Source organism: Pimephales promelas, chromosome 23 (genome assembly GCF_988280905.1).
Source record: "Pimephales promelas chromosome 23, fPimPro1.hap1.1, whole genome shotgun sequence".
Classification (NCBI taxonomy): Eukaryota; Metazoa; Chordata; class Actinopteri; order Cypriniformes; family Leuciscidae; genus Pimephales; species Pimephales promelas.
Genome location: NC_142791.1, coordinates 259,112 through 285,000, shown reverse-complemented (window position 1 = coordinate 285,000; position 25,889 = coordinate 259,112). Strand labels below are relative to the sequence as shown.

The following is a 25,889-nucleotide window of genomic DNA, read 5'->3' as shown; positions in this document are numbered from 1 at the left end:
TCACTCGCACAAACACATTTAACCTATATTTATATATATATAAAGCAGTTATGTCTGGTTTTAAACAGGAAATGACGGAATATTTACGTACATTTTTACAGCTGGTCTATTGGCACGGGATTAGTAATTTTTCCGGACCTTTTTACTGACATTGTCCGTAATGATTACAGAGATGGCACATTCGGACGGGATTAAAATCATAGATGAGCTCTGGTAATAATTCCTGTACCCCTCCTCTCCATGTTGAACTAGCCCAGTCCGAATAGGGTTTCAGAGAAGCTGGAGTTTAAGACTTGGGCAGTCGCCATGGTGACGTGCTTTTTTGGGGCACTTGACCGGATAGCTCACAGATGCAAAAAATCGTGCAATTGAGAGCAAACAGCGTTCCCGTGTGCAGAACCTGTCTGCTGATTATCTGGTTGATTGCGGTGATCATCATATTTAGTTTCAGGAAAACAAAATGCAGAGAACTACAGATGAGTGGATGCATGCTGGTGTGTTTCAAGTCAACGCACAACAGAAGAGAAGGTTTAGATACACAGATTTACAAGCAGGTTCGACACAAGATGAAAGTAAAATTTAAATATAATAACTGCAAAAAAACTATTTTGCTTTATATTATTAAAGTCTAAAAAAGTATGCGCATTTGCTAGTTTGGAGGATTTGGAGAATATAAAAATTTCATTTAATTACATTTAATCTCCAAAATAATGTAGGAACAACATAAAGACAGTCTATTTTACATATTTGTCTATGACATTTTCCAATGTTTAGCCATGTAAAATGTTGTATATTTTAACTAGGCTTCCGACTAGAAAAAACACCAGAGTTTATAAGCATCAGGAAATCACACAGGGATTCACTCCTTTTGAACCAGATCGTAAAGTTCTCAGGCAAACAAAGCTTTGAGTAATATTGATCACATGCTTTCTATTTTTTGGCACAATGACTTTATTGTGTCTGACGCATAGCATTGCACTCTTAAAATAGTGTCCTTTGGGTTCATTATTTTGATCTTATTTATTTGAGTTTTCTTATTTAATGCCATTGGGAGGCTGGAGCTTGTCATCGTGGTCACAGTTTGAAGTCTTCCTCCCGAAGTAAAACATTTGAGTTTTTGTATACTGAAATTAATCGTCTCTTTCTCTCAGTGACTCATAGCCTACTTTTTACAGCCTTTTGAAGCTTTGTTGCTGGTGTTGAAAATCCTCAGCGGTGGGATTTATGCCATTAAAAAGGGAATTGAGGTATTTGTAGGAGTTCAAAGCCCTGCAGCTCTGCAGGTACTCGATAGTTTCAATTACATTTGCAAGTTTTTCCTCTCAAATCACGTATAATTCTCCTATTTACCAACTTCCTCTGTTTAGCAAAACTACACATCCTATAGTCATCCCCACTGTGTGCTTGAACACACTTATTTTATACTGTTAAGTGAATATAATCAGCATAATATTTATCAATCTAATATTGACATTGTTGGTTTTCAGTTCCTGTCCAGCTTTGAGTGTTCAGACCTTATTCCCCCGTGTCCACCGAGCGAGCGGAGGCTGTCATCCAGAGTTAAAACACCCAGAGTGCAGTGGGGCCGTGACGCCTGATGGGTGATGTGAATGGACGTGCCGTAGCCGGGGCTGAAAGTGCATCTCAGCACTGCTGAGGCTCCAGGGACGAGGGCCCCCGTTCCTCCGCCATCCCATCCAATTAACTGTGCCACGCTCCGGCTGTTTGTCTCACATTTCCATGTTAATACAGCCAAGAAAGTCGGTGTTTAGTCAGCAAATCTGTGCCGCTGCATAATAGCAGAGACTCGACTATCTCTAAATGAACTGAAAACACATAAACTGGCTTTAGACCACGAGTAGAATCGGAGATTTCTCTTCCCATGCAGAACAGAGATGTTTTGGCAGATCATTTGAGAATATAGCAGTGATGAATGAGAGATGGAGGACCTTGCGTTCCATCACCTGCTCCATCCCCGTCCCCCGGTCGCAACCTTTGACCCCGAGTGTGTGCTCGCTTCCTCTTTCGTCTCTGTGGGTCCGGCTGCCACAACACAACACAAAAGCTCAGCAACTCTACGCCGTACTGTGAGCCTTCTCCTGCAGCTCCGGGCTCGCTCGCTCTCTCTCTCTCTCTCTCTCTCTCTCTTATATCTTATATCTTATATCTTATATCACAACTATCTATTGAACATTTTATCATTCTATCTTTAATGCCTATCAAACAAAGGCTTGGCTTTGTCAAGACAACATAAACAATTAATTAATATGAATTTCTGTGAATTAATGCTTATTGCATCAAATTTGCTAATTCATTTGTGATTACAATTAAATTGAGCTATTCAATTAGAATTTAAAAGGCATTCTTAATTTCATTCAATTCTGAATTACACAAGCCTGCTTGGACTTACATAATAAGAGACATAAAGATGCATGTTGTGTGAGATGTCAGTGGAAAATAGAGTCAGAGTTGAAATGGCTCGTGATTTTTTGCGTTGTGTGGTGCTTTCACTTCATAGTAGGGCTGTCGAACGATTAATCACGATTAATCGCATCCAAAATAAAAGTTTGTGTTTACACACTGTAAAAAAAATATTAATGGTTTAACTTAAGAAAGTAAGTAACCTGGTTGCCTTCATCATTGAACTGGAAAAAGTGAGTTAATACAATGAAGGAGATTAATTTAATCATCAGAAACTCAAAATTATATGTTATCTGAACTAAATAAATTATTTAAGTTGATTTGACAAAAGAAAAAAATGTTGTGATTACTACACTGTAAAAAAATATTGTTGGTTTAACTTAAAAAAGTAAGTAACCTGGGTTGCCTTAAAATTTTAAGTTGATTGAACTGGAAAAAGTGAGTTAATACAATGAAACTGAAGAAACTCAAAATAATAAGTTATCTCAACTAAATAAATTATTATATAGTTGATTTGACAAAAGAAAATATGTTGTGTTAACAAATCTTTTTTACAGTGCATAATATATGTGGGTGCACTGTGTATAATTATGTTGTGTATATATATATATAAATACGCACACATCCATGTATATTTAAGAAAAAAATGTTTTTATATATAATATAAATTACATAGAAATCTATATACAGTATATACATGAAAGTATTTCTTAAATATATACAAGCATGTGTGTGTGTATTTATATATATATAACATAATTATACACAGTGCACCCACATATATTATGTAAACACAAACTTTTATTTTGGATGCGATTAATCGCAATTAATCGTTTGACAGCCCTACTTCATAGAGTTTAGTGCATTAAGTGTCTTGTTCCAAATGCTCCCGATCCTCTCTGCCTTTGGCAATGTTTTAAATAACGTATTAACATATGAAGCAGCAGCCCATCCCTAAATATTGTACGCAACGAGCAAAGCGATTGCACATTAACTGGATCTAAACGCTCTCTTGAGACGTCCATGGCTTTATATTTGGTTTACAAGCAAATTTAGCAATTTTATCTAATAACTTAATGCGTCTTAATTCTGATGCACTTCAGATGATATCAGATCACGGAGGGATGCTTTGGTTAGAGCCTTTTAGAAGCAGAACATGTTGCTGATTGTGTAAAATCATATACTGTACAGATAATGTTTTTAGCCGAGGACTCACAGGGGGACTCTGGGACCTGCTGTTACCTGTAGGCCGAGTTTATATTTACATTTACTCATTCAGCTGACGCTTTAATCCAAAGCGACTTACAATTGCTATATATGTCAGAGGTCGCACGCCTCTGGAGCAACTAGGGGTCAAGTGTCGTGCTCAGGGACACATTGGTGTCTCACAGTGGATTCGAACCCGGGTCTCTCACACCAAAGGCATGTGTCTAATGTTTCAGAGTGTCCGATTATTTTCAGATTAGAGTCTTGCTTAAACAGGTTCAGTGGATAAAGCATAAACAACCGTACTAAATGTCAGCTGCCTTACTAGGGATGCACGATATATCGGCCACATTATCGATATCGGACGATATATGATAATTTTTAATGTTATCGTTATCGGCCCAATAAGAACATTTAGCCAATTATCTAAAAGCCGATAAATAATGTATTATTTCCTTCAGCTGAGGCACTTTAGATGTGCACTGTTCAACATGATGCTTTTAAATTGCTTGAAATATGATTGAAATCACTTTAAACAAGGAAAGTCCGGTTAAAGGAGTAGTTCACTTTTGATAAACCTTTTGCTGATAATTTCCTCACCCCCGTGTCATCCAAGATGTCCATGTCTTTCTTTCCTCAGTCGAAAAGAAATTAAGGTTTTTGATGAAAACATTCCAGGATTTTTCTCCATATAATGGACTTCAATGGGGACCAAACGGTTCAAGGTCCAAAAGACAGTTTCAGATGCAGCTTTAAACGTCACCAGACGATGAATAAGGGTCTTATCATGCGAAACGAACGGCTATTTCAAAACTTATTCCAAAAATGTAACTTTTCTAAGGACAAATGCTAGCCTTGCTCTATTCTGTGAGGCGCGTTGGTAACGTCACGTATTACGTAATTACGTTCAAAAGGTCACGGGCGACGTAGCCGGAAGTACAGAGTCAGTGTTTACAAGTTGAACACATAGGTTGAACGTGAAAACTAACTCAAACGCCGTTTACAAAAAAAGGAATTAAAAGGTAAAACAACGATGTCGGACGATTTTGACTCTGTACTTCCGGCTACGTCGCCCGTGACCTTTTGAACGTAATTACGTAATTACGTGACGTTGCAAACGCGCCTCACAGAATAGAGCAAGGCTAGCATTTGTCCTTAGAAAAGTTACATTTTTGGAACAAGTTTTGAAATAACCGCTCGTTTCGCATGATAAGACCCTTATTCATCGTCTGGTGTCGTTTAAAGACATTTGAACAGTTTGCACTGAAACTGTCGTTTGGACCTTGAACCGTTTGGTCCCCATTGAAGTCCATTATATGGAGAAAATCCTGGAATGTTTTCATCAAAAACCTTAATTTCTTTTCGACTGAGGAAAGAAAGACATGGACATCTTGGATGACACGGGGGCGAGGAAATTATCAGCAAAAGTTTTTTCAAAAGTGAACTACTCTATTAAAGTGCAAAATGTGCAGCGCAAGTGTGTCATATCGGCTACACAACATTAAAATAAGAAGATCATAATTGTGTTTATATCTTGGCTTTCAATGAGGAAAATCAAAAATTGTCTAAAAATTTGGATTTAGATTTATCGGCCAAAATATCGGTTATCGGCTTTCAAATATAAAGAATTATCGGCTATCGTATTGGCCAAAATTGTCATATCAGTGCCATACTAATTTCCTCGTGCTTCGATTAATGATTTCCCGCTCGTAGTCTCCACGTCAGTCTTTCACTGTACTACATGCTCTCTCTCGACAGAGGCTTCAGAGATGAGTGGTCCTGACAGACTGTACCCGCAGCGTCTGTCTGACCCCCCCAGAGAGAGAGAGAGAGAGAGAGGGATGTGGTATTATATCTGTGATTGCCTCTGTGTGTGGGCTTCCTGTGTGCCGTACTCTCCTGCCCTGAGTCTAATGCTGTGTGGCAGCGCTCATGCTCTCCTGTCCAAACGCATCCGTCAGACCTCTGACACACTCGCGCAGTAACCAGTTACTCCCTGCCTCCAGTGAGCCGCGGGCGGGCGCTACACGCGTGTCATGTGCTCTCGATACCGCGCACACAGGCTGCCGTGCTCTTCACGTATCAGTAATTCCAAATTAACGCGACTCTTCATGTCTGCTTTTATCAAGGGTTTGCGTCACTGGTCTTCGTGGCGGTCGTGGCCTTACTGTACATGCACGGCGAGTCTCCGCTCTCTGATTGGCCGCTTTGGAGAGAACAAACTGAAAATACGTCATCTGTTCTGCCTATAGATGACACTTCATCCTGATCTGTAATCCTAATTGCGTTGATGAGTGGGGAAACCTTGTGGAATTCAGATCGTGAGGCTAATTAAACAGAAACCTAATAAAAGAACAGCCGCCTTTGGCTTGCCGGGAAAAAATAATTACATCTTTGAAACGACGGCCGCGTCACCCTGCGAGTTTGCTTAAGTCTTTTAATCAAATTGAGACTAATGATGGTCTGAAAATGACATGAGTGTCACACTCGACTCGACTCCGGATCTGTCGTGTCTGTTTCCTGAAGCGGATCGCTCTTATCTAATAACGAAAGATGTTGATGTGTCGACCAGTCATTTTTTCCTGGTTAAGCTGGTTTGGTAAGGTTGTCAGGTGGGGAATCCGGCATCAGCTTTGCATACTATGATTCAGCTCAGTTGTAGTGTACATGAGTGTTAAGTTTCATCTGGCTTATAAATATTTCCACTTTGCACAGTTTGATGTCAGTATTTACTGCCCCTATGGCCTATTGATACCATTCATTATATTTTGCATGTACACTACTGTTAAAAAGCTTGGGGTGAGCAAATGAAAGAAATTAATACTTTAATTCCACAAGGATAGAGGTAGGGGCACATAAATGCTACAGCCTACTCCTTTTGAGCTTCTCTAGCAAACATGATTGTGTGATAGCTCAAATAAATAAATAAAAATTCAAAAGGATACATTAAATTGATCAAAAGTGACAGAAAAGACATTTGACAAAAGTTTCCTTATTTTCTATTTCAAATAAATGCTTTTGACATTTCTATTCATCAAAGAATCTTGATTTTTTTTTAAAAATGGATCACGGTTTCCACAAAACTCAGCTTGGCCATCATCACTGGAACATATCACGACACGTATTAAAATGTATTGAAATAGAAACGATTTTTTTTTAATGGGAATATGTGCTGATGATCATTCATGCAACTATTTTTAGTCACAAGTGTACAGGGCCAAATCCCAGGCGATCCTACACCTAAAGTACTGTGCATTTCAGTTTGCTGGAAATCAAATCAAGCACTGTCTTTACTGTCGCCTGCTGGTTTGTAACTGAACTCTCGGGATCAGATTTCGTCACCTAAAGCCAATCCGTTAGCTCATATGTCCAGAATCATCCAGATATGACATGACATGCAGGAAAATGAATGACGCGTGTTGACCTAAAAATGGCACCGCTATCACAGATGAATGATCTCCATTCCCCACCTCCATCAGATCTGTCAGCTGACACAAGCCTTGAAAAATCACTCCATTCACTCTTTGAGTTGTTCAGAAAATGGGTTTGGGGCCTTGAGGTTTTTGTCTTTATGTAGCGCATCGCTGATGGGATTCATTGCAGAGTTGTTTGAGATGTGTTCATCTATACTCAAATCCCATAAATACAGAACCAGTGACTTTAGTCAATCACTTTTAATGAACCCTTTCAAAGGGATTGAAGCTAATCTAACTAACTATACTAAAGGTTTTTTCATACCATTAGTGGTTGGTGTTTGTCTTCTCTCATCCATCTGTTCATGCTCTCCCTGTACAGTATCTGCCACACAAGAACTCTCCCTTTCCCTCTGTTGACTGTATTGCGAGGTTAATTAAATCATATTTCCAGAACCTTCAACACCCCTGACCTCTCCAAACAGCCGTGGCATTAGCCTGACTATTAATAATCCGTTATTAAAAGGCCATAGTCCTGAGCAAACACTCCTGATATTACACCTCTCGGTCATGTTATCGGAGGACTCGAGGGCTTTAGGAAAACATCTCAATAGATGTTGTGCTTTCTCCCCTCAATGTTTTAAAAGATTATCCATAGTACATGGCTGTCCTATTCAAGTGTTTGATTGACATGTTCAGCACAACGTCTCGGTAATGTATGTAACCCTTCAGAGACTGATTGGGATCACGCTTAGCCTTTCGTTTTCCAGTATTGTTAAAGCGAGTCGATGCACACTGGCGTTGGTCCAGCAATATTGGCGAGAGGGAACGAGTAGCGGTAACCAAGAAGGCGCTCACGTTCGACATAGTGGACATGTCGACTGATATGGATTAGGGGTGGTTAATCTGTCCGATTTCCCGATTCGATTATGATTATTATAGTCCCGATTCGATTACAGTCGATTTTCGATTATTAAAGATTCTCGATTAGCGATTATTGATTTTCCATTTCACAACAGCAAACGAAAATACACTAGACCAGCATATGATTATATTAGCAGCAGCAACATTTTGGTATTAATTGCACTTTTTATTTGTTTGATATTTAATGGAAAATGTAATCATCCATAAAGAATTAGCGTACAATATATTTTATTAAAGGATTAGTTCACTTTTGAAAAAACTTTTGCTGATAATTTCCTCACCCCCGTGTCATCCAAGATGTCCATGTCTTTCTTTCCTCAGTCGAAAAGAAATTAAGGTTTTTGATGAAAACATTCCAGGATTTTTCTCCATGTAATGGACTTCAATGGGAACCAAACGGTTCAAGGTCCAAACGACAGTTTCAGTGCAAACTGTTCAAAGGGCTTTAAACGACACCAGACGATGAATAAGGGTCTTATCATGCGAAACGATCGCTTATTTCAAAACTTATTCCAAAAATGTAACTTTTCTAAGGACAAATGCTAGCCTTGCTCTATTCTGTGAGGCGCGTTTGCAACGTCACGTGATACGTAATTACGTTCAAAAGGTCACGGGCGACGTAGCTGAAAGTACAGAATCAAAATCGTCTGACATCGTTGTTTTACCTTTTAATTCATGCTTTTGTAAACGGCGTTTGAGTTAGTTTGCACGTTCAACCTATGCGTTCAACTTGTAAACACTGACTCTGTACTTCCGGCTACTCATCCATAAAGCAATAACATACAATATATTTTATTAACATTGCAAATAACCAACAGTAAAACAAATGTGTGCCTGAACTAGGAGCATACTTATAGTAAATTAATATTATAACGACTGGTAACTAATTGTGTTGTTAAAATAGTACGTATTTATGATGCGTTTCATTAAATTTCAGACTTGCGCAATATCAAATCCACACAAACTGTCTTTAAAATAAAAAAAATAAAAAAAAACTTGGGGTCAGTACAAGAAAGATCTTGGGGTCAGTTTGGGGTCAGTTTGGGGTCAGTTTTTCCTCCTCTGGATGGAAACGTGTCATTTGGCTTCATACCCGCGCAGAAGGGCGGAGTGTGTGATGTCATTCTCAAACGCCAGTGTGCATTGGCTCCATTTGAAACACTCTTGAGAGCTAATCTGATATTATAACTTTCTGAATCCTGTGTGTATTATCAGTATTGTCGTTGCCGTAGTCTCTGGGTGAAGAAGACGCCCTTGGACAGAACCTTTATATATTGTCACAATCGTGAGTGAACTGAATGTGTGCGTCTGACTCTTGTGTAAGCAATTCACACGTCATTGTGGACAGAGTCTGTTGATGAATGGCATAAAGGTTTAGTTCACTCGATGAAATTGAGCATTTGTTATTATTTGTCCCTGATGGCATTCCAAAGCACAAAAAGAGTACAAAATGACAATTTTCTTTTGCCTTCCAACTGTATTGAATGAGAACGGATGCTGTTAAGCTTGTGTCAAAGAAGATTCATTATAGTCACCCACACAAGCTGTGCACTACCTGAGGTCATATTATAGCAAAATACCAATTGAATGTTTTTAAAAAATACTTTCTATTGTAGTCGTCGCTGTAGCTCGCGCATTCAAATATTCAGACTTGGTTGTGAATCATGACTAAGCATATAAAATTCAGAACAATTGATGTCAAACACACAATTTGATGATGAATTTCAATTTCTTGTACTGACCCCAAGTTTTTTTATTTTTTTTATTTTAAAGACAGTTTGTGTGGATTTGATATTGCGCAAGTCTTAAATTTAATGAAACGCATCACGAATACGTATTTTAACAACACAATTAGTTAATAGCACAAATGCATCTGGCTTTTAATCCGTCACATCTGATTGTTCTCTTCCTGCCAGTTAGTTCATTACTTGGATCTATTGTAAATCTTGGAAAGGCTCCAGTCAAATCTTTCAGCAGATCTCTGTACTGGGAAAGCCAAAGACAGCCTCGGTAACATCGGTGACGGTGCAGGACCAGCATTAACTAAGACTACAATGACAGATTGTGACATATGTTGAGCTAGAACATGCCAAGAACTGATCTATGTCTTCAAAACACCATCCAGCAGCGATAGGGCTTCAGAAAACCTGCTGCTCAACATCCCATGAGCTTTTCCAGAGGAATGTTTGACATTGAGAAATGAAACCGGCAGGAGAAAAGAAACCTTGCCCCCCCCCCCTCCCCTCCCTTTTTTAGCCAAGTTATTTCCAACTCAACATAGAGAAAAGTGTCTTGTGCAGTGTGTGTGTGTGTGTGGTGATTAGCGGCCTTTCTTTAACCTGAGAGTGGAACAGATTGTGCGTCTGACAGGATTCACTGTGACATGATTGCTGGCCCCATTGAGTTTCAACTAATCACAGAAATGTGTGTTTCTAATTGCTGACTTACAAAGTCCCTGATGGCAATTGGAGACTGTTCTGAGCTATAATTTCTCTCTTTCTTTCTCTGTGAATCACCTGCTATCATTTCGCACGCATCAGCCACATATACATATGCACGCACACAGAAAAAAAACGAAAAGACACACGCGAGCCGGCACAAACAACACTGAGCTCCTCAGACACCTGCAGAACCTGAATCAGAGATCTGCGGCGCTGCATTGATTTGTTTGGCAGCTGAGATGTTCTCGCAGGCCACCCGAACACGCTCTGCTGGAAAATCATTTGGTAACCTTGAATGATATTTAGACAACATGGCAATGGCATCACAACTGTGTGTGTGCACCGTTAATCAGTGGACGTTGTTATTACGCTATGGGGATTGATTTCCTTGATTCAGTTAGGCATGTTTCAGTTATCATTTATTGTTCTTACATATGAATGTGTGTGATAATACAAGGTTCTCGTAATGCTAATGTGTTGACTGAGTCCGTCAGACTGATTCAAACGCTAGAATAAGTCAAACGGAAAATCCAAATAAATTTTGAAAGATTCGAAAAGAATTGCAGACGTGTGTTTATGTTTGCAAACTTTAAATATCCTCTTTATCAGATTCATTTGTTGACCACTGTGTGGTTTTTGATTCACTAAGAACAGCCATAAATAACAACCAGGTTTTATTAAAATTAGGGCTGGGTAATAAATACCGATTTCTCGATATTAATCGATTCTCATTTTTATGAACTGATATCGATTCTTAAATCTCAAGAATCGATTAGTCATCCTGTTTCATTTGAACGAAATTTCATTTGAAAAATCGCAATAATCTTTGTCCTTTGTTACTATTGATATGAAACAAAGTCTCAATTTTCAAATTACGTCCATTTTTTTTTTATAAATTCAAAAACATAAATAGCGTTTTGTCGCTGTGGCGTGAGATCGCTCAAGAAAAGCAGCAGCGCTGATCTCTCTTCCGGCTTAATAATACCAGTTAAACATGAACGAGCATCTGAAAGTGTGTTAAAGATAGAGTACAACTTATCCAAATCCGGATCATGTCACATTGATTCACAATCAGCGTTTCAACCGTGGAAAGACGTCAGTTAAACAGCTTGTAATCAATGTAGCGTCATATTTACCTCAGAAAACCCACATCAACTCGTTAGTCAGCTAGAAAAAATAACTCTAGAGAGGAGCATTTTGCTAAATTATATACACCATATTACATATGCATTATAATCTTAATGTTCTTCAATATTTAATGCATATTTGAATAAATCTGGCCACCATTTAAATGTTTATATGTCATATAATCTTCTTATTATAAAAATAAATAAAAGAGTAATTTAAGTGTTTGTATAGCTACAAAACAGTTCATTATTACCTTCATATTAGGCTAATGAAGTCTATAGGCTACAACTAGACTCCCATAGTTTACAGCATTAGTTAAGAGATTTGATTGCCTTGAGAAAAATGGCCATTTATTGTAACTGATATCCAAAATAATCGGCATTGAATCGAATCGTAATCGAAATCGAATCGAATTGCAAGCTTGTGAATCGAAATCGAATCGAATTGTGAAATTTGTCTCAATACCCAGCCCTAATTAAAATCACATTATTTTTCATATGAATATTCTGTTTTAAACGTGTCACATTACACAAGTTAAATGCGCTATGAATGCTGTTAATGAAAGAATTGACTTGTAAATATAAACGTTGTCATTCTGAATTCCAGCAGTAGAAAGCCCATCGCGGCGCAAAGTTTATTCCCGAACAGTGTTTGCAAGTGTGCTTTGATTGTGACCCACTCAGACGCTGTTGTATTAATTCTTTCTCCACGAGCCGTTCGGCATTGCAGGAGCTGACAGGGCACCTGAGCGCGCGTTCAGAGATGGAAGCTATTCCGAGTCGTGAGATAAAACTAGGCTCAATCCCACGTTGTTTTCGCGGCGGGTGGTCTCTGTTCCCACATTGTCGGGATTGTTTATTGAGGAGGAGGCAGGGCTGCTACCAACATGGTGTGTCAGAGACGAGTGTGTGTGTGTGTAACTGTTGCTCAAAAGCTACTTCTGACATTTCCATTAGACACAGGGTTATGAATCTGCCGGGGCCAGGTGAGTACAGGAGAGCATGGCCGTGTCACTGTCTGTCTGCTTCATCCGCAAGGATCCCCAGGATCTCACAAAACACACTTCAAATCTGCAGGAAAGTGGAGTAGATTGCATGTTTTGATCGTGTTTTTGCCACTGAGCATGATCCCGATTGTTGCATGTCTGTCTAATTAAGGGGAATCACACACAAACACCTCTTTCACTATATTAAAGTGTACTGCTGTTCCACCCAGGTGTTGATGGGCACAGTGCCATTAGTCATGATAAGGTCACGCTGTCAGTTGACGACTCACTGTAATCTTCACCGATTCGACCTTTAGCTCTCAGATTAGCTCCATTAGTCCTGCTGGCGCGGTAATTCACCCGATCCTCCTCTGGGCAGACGCACTTCACAGAGCTGAAGTAATGCATTGCGACTCGCCCTTCCTAAGTGGCAGGCCGGCAGGTGCGGGCGTCACACACGTCGCAACGTGAATCACATGCTACAACTGGCGCGCATGGGTTCCCGGGGCAAAAAACATGCACCTGATTCAGAGTTCATACATATATCGAAGCCCGGCGTGATGAGTTGAGGCTGCCCTGCACCTTTCTGTTTTCCCCAGAGCGGCACAGCGCTGCCGAGCCCTGTGCTAATGCAATATGAGGGCTGAGGTGTCACACGGTGAGTAATTGCGGACATAAAGGTGCTTTGAGAAATTGCTTGTCAGGCGATTTGGTGTTTTATTAGGAGTAGGTGGTGTGCCGTACTGGAAATGCTGAAGTTTCCACAGCTGCTTGGAGGTGGAGTTTGTGGTCCCAGGTTCCCTCAGTAATTAGCCATGTTGGTGCTCGGCCGGCCCCGGCCCAAACACTGCCGCTAATGAGAACGGAAGATTCTGTCTCCTTTATTTTTTTTTTTACGGCAATGTTAAAACCGCAATTATCGCTTGTCATCTCAGTGTGTGACAATTGCCAGACACTTCTCTGCACTAAAAGGTAATTTGCCAGCAAAATTCGTCCTCGCCTGACCTCGCCCTCCCCCTCTTCATAATTTAAGGACAATTATCAACTACTGTATGTAAAGAATAAATCAGCGCTCCTCCAGTCTGTGTGTTGTATTCGCTCTCGGTGTGTGTGCTTGTGTAGTGTGTGTGTGTGGCGGAGGGAGCAGGAGCCGTGAAGCTCTTTGAGTGTCAGGCAGCGGATCATCGCCGCGGGCGGCCCGCGGGGCAGAGGGGGCGGCGGGATCAGCCCGCGAGTTTACATTCAGCCGTGCCCCTCCCCCTCCCCCTACACACGAGCGCTCGCAGCTCCCGAACAAAACCGCCAGGCTGGTTCTTTGTAAGATTGAAGTAACACATGAACCTCCTAGAGAAAAAAAAGGTGTACGTGAAAATAAAGATGCAATAAATGTCAAACACATCATCATTAACCCCTTAAGCGGAACGACTCATATGCCTAGCGGTTCGCTGTGTGATTTGCATATGAGAATGCTTCGTGAATTACCATAATGTTGCAAATTACAATTTTTAATGTAGAGTCTAGTCTAATTTTGTACTCTCTGATGTTCAGATTCCCCTTTTTTGATCTTCTCTGTCAGAACCAGTTCAGAGTTCAGTGTTTAACTCTCGACTGAAGCGCTCCAGCTTTCCATGAGTAGACCTGGACAAAATATTCCTCGATTTATTTATGTGATGGTCAGTGAAAGGTGGTTTATGTCAGGTTATCAGTTCAATTTTATATTAATTTCTGTTCTAATAAACATTAAAAAAGCTAAGGCTAATTTTGAGTAAGGGGGGGGGGGGGTTGTGTAAAACACATTATAAACAATTTTATTCAGGACTTTTTGTAACCTCCTATCCAAGATAACAGCTCGAGTTGTCTCTTATAATGCTTGATGAGTTTGGATGAGTTCCCACTTCCCAGATCCATGTTGGTTCAGTTCAACCCAATCACAGGGTTCGGGTCAGAGGACTGGTACGGTCATGGCAGAGGCTTCATTTCCTGTTTTTGTGTTTATTTTGATGTTTGTTATTTGATTGTTGTCCTGATGGAAGACCCGACTGGCCCATTGTAAGTTTTCTAGCAGAGGCTGTCAGCTTTTAATATTTCTTATTTACTAGAATCCATATATCTGAACAAGATGTCCAGGACCTCCAGCTAAAAAAAACAGCAGTATATTTAACCGAGGGCAAGGGGTAGTTTTATCCCTGTTTGCATTGATCCCATCTGGTGGGTTTGCTGCCAAAAAGCTCTTTCTTTAGTTAGTTTCTTTAGTCTCTTTTGAAGATCCAGTCGTGTCTAACTGAATATGCTGGAGTTTATTTTTGGATGAGCGAGGAGACAAACATATGGTGATTTAGGGGTTGTGGGATTTATTTTTTAATTTAATTTAGGCTTTCTGACCCCAAGACTCAACTAATCTCTGCGATCCAGGGAGAGTTTTTGGCCACTCAAACTTTCCTCATCGCTGCGCATCAGGAAAATATAGACACACGTCCTCTTCCTGGCAGATTCGTAACATCTTTAGTTGATCGAAACTTCTTAATTATTGCCCTGCTGGTGAAAATGGGAATTGTCAATGCTTTAGCTATTTTCCTACAGCCACTTTCTATTTTGTGAATCTCAACAACCTTTTTCTGCTCATCAGAACTATATACTCCCCCAATTTCCATTCTTTTACTTCAATGAAAGGTTTGATTTTAGTGAATTGTTTTGAATAAAAGATCAATGCAGATTTCTTGTTTGATCACAGGGAACACACACAACTGTAGGAGATCCAATTAGATTTCATATGGGCAGTCAGGGTTAGGGTTAGTTTTTCTTCTAAAATTGTCAGTGACAGGACTCAATGGTTTGGATTGGAGGAAAATAGTTCATAGAATTTTTATAAAAAATATTTAATATTTGCTCGTCTTTCCACCATTCTTAAAAAATGATGTGCAAATTCAAGAAATGTAGTGTTTAATGAAAAATGTGGCACATTTTGATAATGATTGTGTGATTTTAGTTAAATTATTGTAAGATTTAATTTGTTTGACACTAGAACAATTCAAAACCTGTGAGGTGAGGCGGACAGATGGAATAGATAGACGGACATTTGACGTGAGTAAAACTAGCTTTATTTGCATTTAAAATGTAACGTATTCATGAAAAGTGCATTTGTCCTTTAGAACAGTATTCACAGTTCATCTACAGTATGTGGACCGTTTCTCGGGCTTTCGATTATCTTTAAAAGGCCTCTGAGTTTCAGGAGACAGAACTGATCATCTTCACAACACAACCTAAACTAGTTCTCCAAACAATATATCATCTCCCCTAAGAAATAACAACTTCTCTGTCACTCCAGATTGCCAATCCATAGTGAAAACACTTTTATTTTTCTCAGAAGAGTGTGTGTGTGCCGTTGATCAGCCTGGTCTCCTGTATTGATGGACTCTTCTTGAAGTCTGTCCGTATACATTGGATACAGTACATGTATATCCACATCAAATATGTTCACCATGTTAATTGACCTCTTGAGACATGTTTAATTCAACAAACAACAAACAAACCCTTTCCTGAACTACAGTGACTGATTAATGTGGACTTTCAGTGGAAATCAGTCTTCCTCCCAGCAAGGCCACGGTACACCTGAAGAGATCTGAAAGACGCCGGCTTTATTATTCTTTGTGTATTTCTGTGTTTCAAGGTTGCACTGAGAGTTTGTAATTGCTTTGAAGTACAGGTTATTAAAGAATAAAGCTTATTCAGCAAATCATACAAACTCATAATGAAGATCAATAAGACACTGGCGATTCATGTTTATTTCATTGGACAAATCGGAGTCATGCGGTGCGCGGAGCAGGGATTTCTGTGTCGGAGAGATTCAGCCCATGTCCGTCTTTTGAAGAGCCGAGAGGTCTGGGTGGAATTGGAGGCCTTCTGATTCCTCTTGGCTAACAGCTCGCTTTTGAATTTGTGAGTTTTGAAGACTCAGCGGAGAAATCAATCCAGGAATCAAAGTGATTCATGTTCCACTTCTGTCGCGCACGATGACTTCTGCTCCGAGCGCCGAGGGCCGGGCCACACCAACCTATTTTCTGATACGGGAGAGCTCTCCATCCTCGAAAGCAAGTGCAATTTTGCACAGCATTTTCCAAAACTACTTCCAATCTTTCAAGGCAGTCTTTAGTGGAACAGGTCGCAGTCTTATTTGTGTTGGTGGAGGAATATCAGCCGTGTGAAGCTCACAGTAACGCTTTATGATGCATCCATAGTTTTTTTAAGAAATTGTTTTGGTTTGTTTATATTTTCCAGTACAGGATTAGAACAACATATGAAGAGTTCAGATCCAAAAGCCTCTAAATGCCAATTGAAATTTTCTTCTTTAATGATGATTTTTATCAAACTTGTATATTTAAGTTCAGTAATTTCACTTAAATAACAATTAATAGGTAATTATCATTGCCATTTAAGTGAAATCACTGAACTTAAATATACAAGTTTGATAAAAATGATCATTCTAGGAGAAAATTTCAAATGGCACTTACAGGCTTTTGCATCTGAACTCTTCATATACAGTATATATATATATAAAATCTATGTCGAATTAATTTTTTTGGAAAGCATTAATGACCGGTTTGAAGTTGGATTTTTTTTTTTTTTTTTTGAAGAAAAAAATGAATACTTCAAGATGCACTCAATCAAAAGAGAGAGAGAGTAGTAAAAACATTTATAATAATACAACATTTTTTATTTCAAATAAATTCTGTTCTTTTGAGGTTTGATCATCAAAGATCTCTAAAAAGATGTATTACGCTTGCTTTCCACAAAATGATTAAGCAACAAACCTGTTTCATTTTGAGTAGTAAGTGAGCACCAAATCAGCATATCAGAGTGATTTCTGCAAGATCACGTGACCCTGAAGACGAAGGAACGATGATTCAGCTTTGCAGTCACGTTTATAATATATTAAAATAAAATGTGTTTTATTATCAAATGAATGCATCCTTTGTGAGCGTAAGAGACTTCTTTCTAAAATGACAAACCAAGCCCTTATGAAATCAGAATAATCCTCAATAATGCCGTTTTAACAGCTCATGTTTTTCGTGGTTTGTAATAATTCTGTCGCAGACGCTCTGAACCTCCGTCGCCGCTCGCTTTCCTCATCTCACACTCGTGTTAGGCATGGGAATGTTCAAGAATAACAATAAAGCAATCTTGTTTTCTTCAGCGTTTGACCAATTTCAGCACACCATTGGAGGCCTATGACACGCAATCTCTAAACGCAGCTGAAGCATTGTGCTAAAGTAGTCCTCTGACAACAAGACAACAGAGCTGATTGCCTCTTGCACAAAGGCCCGTCCAGTTCTCCTCTGTGTGTGTGTGTGTGTGTGTGTGGACGCTGGAGGGCCGTGTTTTAATGAGCCGGAGCATCAGCAGCACTCAGGCATGAATCGCTGACAGTGTTTACTGCTCCTCTCAGATGACCCTTTAGCTTCCACAGACACAGTTAAATAAAGCTGCTCTGCTCTTCCACAGGTAACATATCCACACACATCCTAAACCCACCTCATAAAATACTAATTATTTCACGGAGCTGATTGGTTCAGGCTGGACATAAAAGGCAAGTGGCAATCAAGACAGACCCTATTTACTTTCATACTAAATGCCCCTTGTCTTATTGTCAGCAATGAATTAGCAATCATTACTCTCTCTCTCTATTTTTTATATACATTAACGTTCAAAAGTTTGTATATATATGTTTAGGGCCTGAGCACTAACTGTGCGAGGCCCTATTGAAACTGTTGGGATTATTTATTTATTTTTTTCTTCAAAGTAAGATTTTCGGGGCCGCAATATGCTCAAAAACTCACCAAATTTGGCACGCATGTCAGGACTGGTGAAAAATTTCGTATTTTGTGGGTTTCGCGGATGGGCGGGGCAAAATGGCTCCCTAGCGCCACCTGGAAAATTGGAAAAAAATTAGCCCCTCGTCCACGTTCAACCTACATGCACGAAATTTGGTGGGGACGTGTATAATATCAAGACGCACAAAAAAGCCTCAAGAACCCATACCCTAAACTCGACAGGAAGTCCGCCATTTTGAATTTCCCGGCGATTTTGGGACGATTTACACACTCCGTACTTTAACGAACTCCTCCTGGGGATTTAGTCGGATCGACTTCAAATTTCTGCTGTGCCTTCTAAAGGCATTGACGATGTAAAGTTGTGCTTTCTGCGCGTTTTCGTCGATGGGCGACGGGCGTCTTGGCTGTAAATGCCCAGATCTGCCCCAAATTTTACACATTTGACAAGAGTCCCGCCCTGAACAAATCTACATGCCGACATTCACCCACAGTCATAGCGCCACCTGCTGGCAACAGGAAGTGACCTTTAACGAAGCAGCGTAGCAAATGCACATCCGCACTGGCTGAGAGGCAGAGTATGCAACCCCGACACGCTACGGGTGCGAGGGCCCGCTCATCGCTGCTTGGAGCTTTAATTTCTATCTTGTATTTTAAATATTAATGTATCATTCAATGTATAATAATAATAGCTAATAAATAGTAAATATCCCTGATTGTACACAATTCATCAGTGCTATTTATTCTAAAAATGTAATAATATTATGTTTTATAATCCAAATGCAAATCATGTCTCACTTCTACAGGGCAGACAAGTCAGACTTCTTGGAATGATACAATAAACTCAACCAATGGCATATGTTGATCTTGTCATCTCGCGCTCACTCACTTTTCTTTTCTCTGAGAGCGTTCAATGGCCGCCTGCATGCTGTGTTTCTCTCCCTTTGTTTCGCTCAGAATCGAGGTCTTCTGGGAGTGATATTTAAATCTGTGTCCAGGAAATGGAACCGCAGGAATCCAATAACAAAATTCATTTGTCTAGATTTGACTTGTGGTGCTTTGCCCACTGCGAAGGGATGCGCCAAACCCCTGAATGTAATGATTGGCTTTATTTATCTATTTGTGGCTCTCATTAGAGGTGTCCATGGTTCCCAGAGCCCCCGCTGTGGAGATCGGTCTGCCTTCGTGATGCACGGCTGTACTGGCTCTCATAAACAAAAGATTCTGTGATAGAGATGGTGAGGCGTATGTTAAGCCCTGTTTACACAAGGAACGAGAACTATATTAGTGTTAATGGATTTTAATTTGAATACGTTCCTTGAGGTTCACTTATAATGTTATATACAGTATATATGAAAGAAAAAAAAACATTTCAACCTTCATTCTAATCCTGTGCATTAAAATGACCCGTTTTCTTTCAACGGCAACGTCATTCCATAGATAAAGGCATCAATGCCCTCGCGCATAAGCTCTGTCTCACTTGCTCTACATTCGTTCAAAGTGACTTGACATGCATGTAGAGTAGACTCAACTTTCAGTTCAAGTAATGCGAACAACCACACATCTGTAGAAAGGCTCCTTTAAAACGGTCCCTGTTAAGTGTGTGATTAGTCGAGTCCAACACAAAAGCTGTTCATTAGTTGTGATTGTCTTTGTGGGAAAGTCTCTGTAAAGCGTTCCCATATTCAGCAGATGAGAGGTCTGTTCTGAACGCAGCTGCTGTCGGAAAGTCTTTCAGATGCATAATATTTACTTTCCCTCTCATATCTAACATAAACTTTTAATGAAATTTGCAGGTTTTTGCAAACCTTGAATATTTTATTGCTTCATTGCTGGGGGACTGTCTGTGACATTTCATCATTGTGTCAGTTTCATCAGTGTTGGAAATGTCAAGGGAACTCAGAAACAGTGAATAGTGTGGGCTGTGCTCTTCTCCTGACTCGCACAACGGCAGTCTTTCAATTAATAGTTTTTAAAAATGCAATCAATGATGTCTCTTGTTATCTTTGTCATCATTTAACGGAATATGATTTTCCTAGTGTGGGTAGGGTATAAAAGGAGATTTTTATCTGAATGTTTACAGCGTTCTTTTCAGTATGGACATGAGCTCTCATCTCTTACACGTACACAAACTCGATCTTTGAATAAACACAAATGAGATTTGACAGTTGAGGTTTAGGGAAATACGTTCTGGTGATGATCATATGGGTCAAGAACACCGTGAAGGTGAGTATAAGGACTGTGTACATCTTTTGCCTGTCGTCTACACTACTTTGGAGAGCTGGGCCAGATCTGCACTGAAGGAAATGATTGAGCAACGAGAACGTTTTGGCCAGATGGTGGAAAATAGAGCGAGATCGATATATCGGCAGGCCGATATTAGGCATTTTCTAAAATATCGGTATTGGCAGTTATAATGGCCGATAAATGAATATTTCAAAAATGAAATAAAAAAACGGACGAATCACGCTTTGGCGTTGTATAGCTTGTCCACCAGAGGGCACTCTACACCGTCCCTGTTGGCAACACTCGTGTATAATGCAACCTGCTGATCCAGCCAGAGAGAACCACTTATCCGTCAGTTTCTGTTTTGTTGTGTGTTTTTGAAAAAAAAATAATAAGAATAATATTGGCCGATATATCGGATTTTAAAACCAACAAATATTTGTATCGGTATCGGCCTTCAAAATCCTTCATCGGTCGGGTGGAAAAGCGGCTTAAGTCTTTCAGTTCTTGGTTTTACTCACAAACTATAGTGAGTATTGTACGTGAGAATCTTCACTAAAATGACCAAATTTTATTTATTTTTTATTTTTTTGTATTTCACAGATAAGTGCAATTACACTACTGTCCAAAATGTTTCCGAGTCTCTTATTCTCGGCACTGCCGCATTTATGTGTTCAAAACTACAGTAAAAACAGTAATATTGTAAAAATTGTTTTTTTTAATTTTTTTATTTTATGTTATTTAGGTTTTAGGTAAGAAATGTATAAAGGTTTTTAGTGTTGTGTACATGTAAATTACCCGAGCTTATTTTGTCCATTAGATCTGAAAAGTACAGTATACAGACCCTCCCCTTGAAGAAACAGGTGTAAACAAGGCCTAGTTTCTCACCTGTGTCTATTTTTACTGCTCACGACGAGTAATATTACGTGAAACCTCAGAAGCAAAGGTGCTGTTTAAATGACAAACAACTGAGAACTTCCTTAATAAAGTGTAAAGATCACGAGGGCTGTGCTATAAACACCCTTCATCATCTTCAACATGTTTCGACTAACAAAATAAGTAAGCTGAGCTTCAATGTTTTTATATATATATACTTTAACAGAACTAAGATCATGTGTGAGAATTGGTGTTATAGCACAGAATAACTTACAGCATGTGTTGCATGTCTCGCAGAGCTGCACTTTATTGAATTTAAGACAAAAGTCGACCAAAGTGGTCTTGGGGGACAAAAAAAATAGGAGGTGAGGGAAAGCGACTTGAAAGTGCGAGATGCGAATCTTCTGTGAATATATTCTCAGAGAAATACAAATTCGCTTTCTATCGACACTGTTATCCGCTTCCCCATAACTCTCTCTCTCTCTCTCTGCAGTTTAATGGGAAAGGGAACACGTACTTTTCACCCCTTGCTCTCCGTCAGGGCACTTTCTCATGTGTAGCTCATTCTAGACATCAAGGTGAACAGCCGTCGCGAGCGTCCGCTCCGAGCACCGCCGCCTGTCATCGGCTCCGGCGAAGTTCTTCTTCTGCTGAGTTTCGGAGAGCTCGCGCTGATTTACGGTCTTGTGGATCTCAGCACTGTCATGTTCAGCTTTACTAACTGTGAGGCACCTCCTCATACTTCTGTGTGGCAGTGTGCACTTTATGAAGGATTCCAGTGAAGTTTAGATTTATAGATTTACTCTTCAAAGTGAGTTTTGGGGGTTCGGAGTAGATTTACTAGAGCCATAATAACGGTCCTCAAGTAAAAGGCTGTTTTTTGTGGATCCTCTGGCAGGGGCAGTGAGCTCTGACAAATTGTATTTGATGATTTATAATTGTGACCTCCCTCGCTCATTCTCTCTGTCTTTCCTCTGTTTTAGGAGGCGGCGTTGTGTTTATCCAGCAGCCGCATGACCTGGTGGTAGTGGCCGGGCAACCCGTGACCCTGCCCTGCTCCATCACTGGATATCATGGCATGGTGCTGTGGGTCAAGGACGGCCTCGCTCTAGGGGTCAACCGCGACCTGTCAGGTGAGAGATTCTGTCTGTGTCGTAGCCTGCACTACTGGCTGGCGGGCAAGAACGCCGAAACCCAGTTAACTAGACAGTTTTTATACAAAAGTTGGTGTTTCGAGGTGTAAACGACACGCAGATACTGTAGTTGTTGTGCGATTGGTTGCACTAACCAGATGAGATCACAGAATAACGTTACACTCTAAAAAATGCTGGGTTGTTTCAAGCCAACTTTGGGTCCAACATGGACAACCAGCCGTTGGGTTCAATTTTGAAATAACTTTTTAACCCAGTGTTTGGGTTTGTCCATATTTGACCCAAAGTTGGCTTGAAACAACGCAGCATTTTTTAGAGTGTACACGAGGTCCAGTGGTGGAATCGCAGTACTTAAGTAAAAGTACAAATAACCAGATAAATATTTACTTTAGTAAAGGTAGAAATAACACAATGACAACCATACTTAAGTAAAAAGTACTTTATTTTAAATGTACTTTAAATATTAAAAGTAAAAGTACTTGCATAACAATTGATTCTCTTAATAACTATTTTCTGATTAATAATTCTAACTCATTCAACCTAATACTCCTATAATGATGTTCAATAATGATGGAAAAAAATTGTTGCCACCATTTCTGAAACAAGCTTGCAATTAGGCAATATAAACCATGCTTATCCTTACTAACTTATATGTTAATAACTATTTTTGGGCAGTAAATGCGATTAATTTATGGTGTAATTCTGAACCTAATCCTAACCAAACGTATATTACACACGGTGCGTTTCCTGTGCACGTAAAAACTAATTTTCGCGTATAAATTGCACGATAAACACGCTGCGTGCGAGACGCATTTAGTTGATGTATCTATAGCAACCAAACGTCACTGGTGAGACAAACGTGCAACGGACGGACGGTCAGATTACGTTTTGGCAGGGGAAAAACTGATCAGAAAATGTAACAGAAGTTGTCGAAATGTAGTGGAGTTGAAAGTAGAATAATTTGTGCAAAATGTTACAAAGTAAAAGTAAAAAGTATGCACTATTTATTCTACTTAAGTAACGTAAAGATACGTGAAAAATGTACTTAAGTAAAGTAACAAAGTCTTTGTACTTCGTTACATTCCAGCACTGACGAGGTCATCACTCGAGGTCATTTTAATGGGTGTATGATCATGTAATTAAAAGTTAACCTCTAGTTTCGTCAATCAACGTTACACACAAGCCTTTTACTAACAACAACAAAAGTGTGTGATGGGTTGTTTTGAGGTTTGTGACATCTATGGTTTTCAATGAGAACAGTAGAGCTAGAATATTTACGGAGGAATTATATCTAAAACAAAAGCTTGTCTGCTTTACACAATTTACCTTGAAATGAATATTTGATGATAAAAATGTAATCTTTGCTCTGAGTTCTGCAGACTGAAACCTGAAGTAGCGTGTCTCTCTGGATCATTACAGAGGAGATGAATATCTCAGAAATGTCTTTGTCTAGTGGAGTGTTACGCTCTATTACAAGGACAATTGTGTGTGTGTGTGTGTGTGAAGGCTTCCTCCGACACCACGACAAGCTTTGCCGAACTAACTTTTGGTGAATGTTTGACAAGGTTTTCCTGTTTGCTTCAGAAAGTTCCTGACAGACTGAGCAAAGCAAAGCAACAATGGAGAATTAATTGCATTTCCATCATTAATTAAGGCAAACACTTGATGATCCGCAGAAGCCCGGAGAGACGTGCCGCAAGTGCAGCTGTTTGACATGCTTTCGCACGCTTTACAAATTAATTTATTTCGAACGGATTGAAACGTTCTCAAAACTTCTCCCTTATTCAAGGACAATCTTTAGGCATAGGTTTGCAAAATCAGATCGGATTGCTTTGTAAATCATAAACAAACCAGATATGATTACCAGACCCGCCACATTTACTGACTGTTTTATTTGCGGTGAACTTCCAGATTAAAGACAAAATGCCAAACAAACTTTGGTCTAATTGAAATTCATTGCACATTCGTCCCTAAAGCTTTCATTTGCTGAATGTCACTTCCAAATGTGCTTCAGCTCACTCGAAGCTGAGCGTGTTAGCTCTTTGAAACATCTATTGGCTAGCGAAGCACAATTTATTCTTATATCTAACTCAAAGTACAGCGATCAGATCCCGTTTATCTAACGTTACCCATAATTGCTGGATCAAGGGGTCAATATCTCCAACATTTGCTGATACGACTTCAAGAAACGAGCAATTAATATGTGAGAGTTGAGCCTTTAGCTGCGCTCTCGTGATTACCGAGAGAGGATCTCCATCTCGGACATGGGTTTCCTCGTTTTTAGCCGCGGCTGCAGGCAGCGTTTAGTCATGGACGGAGCTCTTTAATTGATCCTCTCTGGGCTTTTCTTTCCTTTCCACTGCGTCTGTCTTTCTCCAAGCTTTTATTAGAGTCCAGGGACTCCTGGATTTCGTAGTACCGTGGGGTAATCGAGGACACTTAACCATCAGTGGCAACCGGACAAGTGGATCACTCGCTAAAATGAACTAGAGCCCCGACATGAATGGATATCAGCGTTCAGAGCAGATAAGAGGATTGTTTTAAACGTGAAGCAAGTTGTTAGCGGGTTTTCATAAAATCTGTCAGCAGATGAAATGACACATCATCCTGCGATCAATATGACACAGATATCTATATCTTTTCCTCAGCGCTTGAGAAGTTACGGATTTTGTGTCAGAGAGACTGAAGCTCAGATAACGCTTGATGAGGATGCCTCTCCGCGGATCTGTCCGCTTTCCGCCGAGTTTCTAGCGTGTTTCCATCCATTGGAGTGTCAGTGTGAGATGCCCACATTGTGATAAATCCATGTCCCAGCTCTCTATCGCAGCTGCTATTGATCCAACGCGAAGCCGAATCCATTTCGCTGGGATTCATTACCTTTAATAGGGTCATTTCACATTGTTTCTTCTAATTGACAGCCATTGTCTGAAGCCATCCAGTCAAGCATATTGGGGAATTCATCAGAGCTTTATTGAGGCGCCTGTATGCCTCAATAATCCCTAATGAAAACAGCCCTTAAATAAAAGGCAAAAGAAGATCCAGTGGCAAAAAACCTGAAGGCAGTAACGACACTATCGATTCCTAATACAGGCGTATTACCAGATAGCACAGGACAACCAGACAGTCTGTAATATAAAGGATGAGCAGGCGCGGGAGAAGCGTTCACAGGATCACGTTGGGATTTAACCGTGCCCGGGGCTGCGATCTGTTTGCTGAATGAGGAGATTAACTAAAAATGAGACATCTGTCTTGAGGAGAGTATCAGAGCAGTTTTGTTCTCCCACAAACCCACC

The 25,889-nt window shown here is 39.9% G+C and overlaps 1 protein-coding gene across 3 annotated transcripts in view; it reads left to right on the top strand.

Annotated features, from left to right (window-relative positions):
- The window catches only part of kirrel3a (kirre like nephrin family adhesion molecule 3a), a 152,828-nt gene that overhangs the window by 83,305 nt on the left and 43,634 nt on the right, over nucleotides 1-25,889 (top strand). For all 3 annotated transcript variants that reach the window (XM_089126089.1, XM_039677842.2, XM_089126090.1), the window contains exon 2: nucleotides 22,429-22,578. In XM_089126089.1, the coding sequence (XP_088982215.1) occupies nucleotides 22,429-22,578 (150 nt within the window). The remainder of the gene's footprint in view (nucleotides 1-22,428; nucleotides 22,579-25,889) is intronic.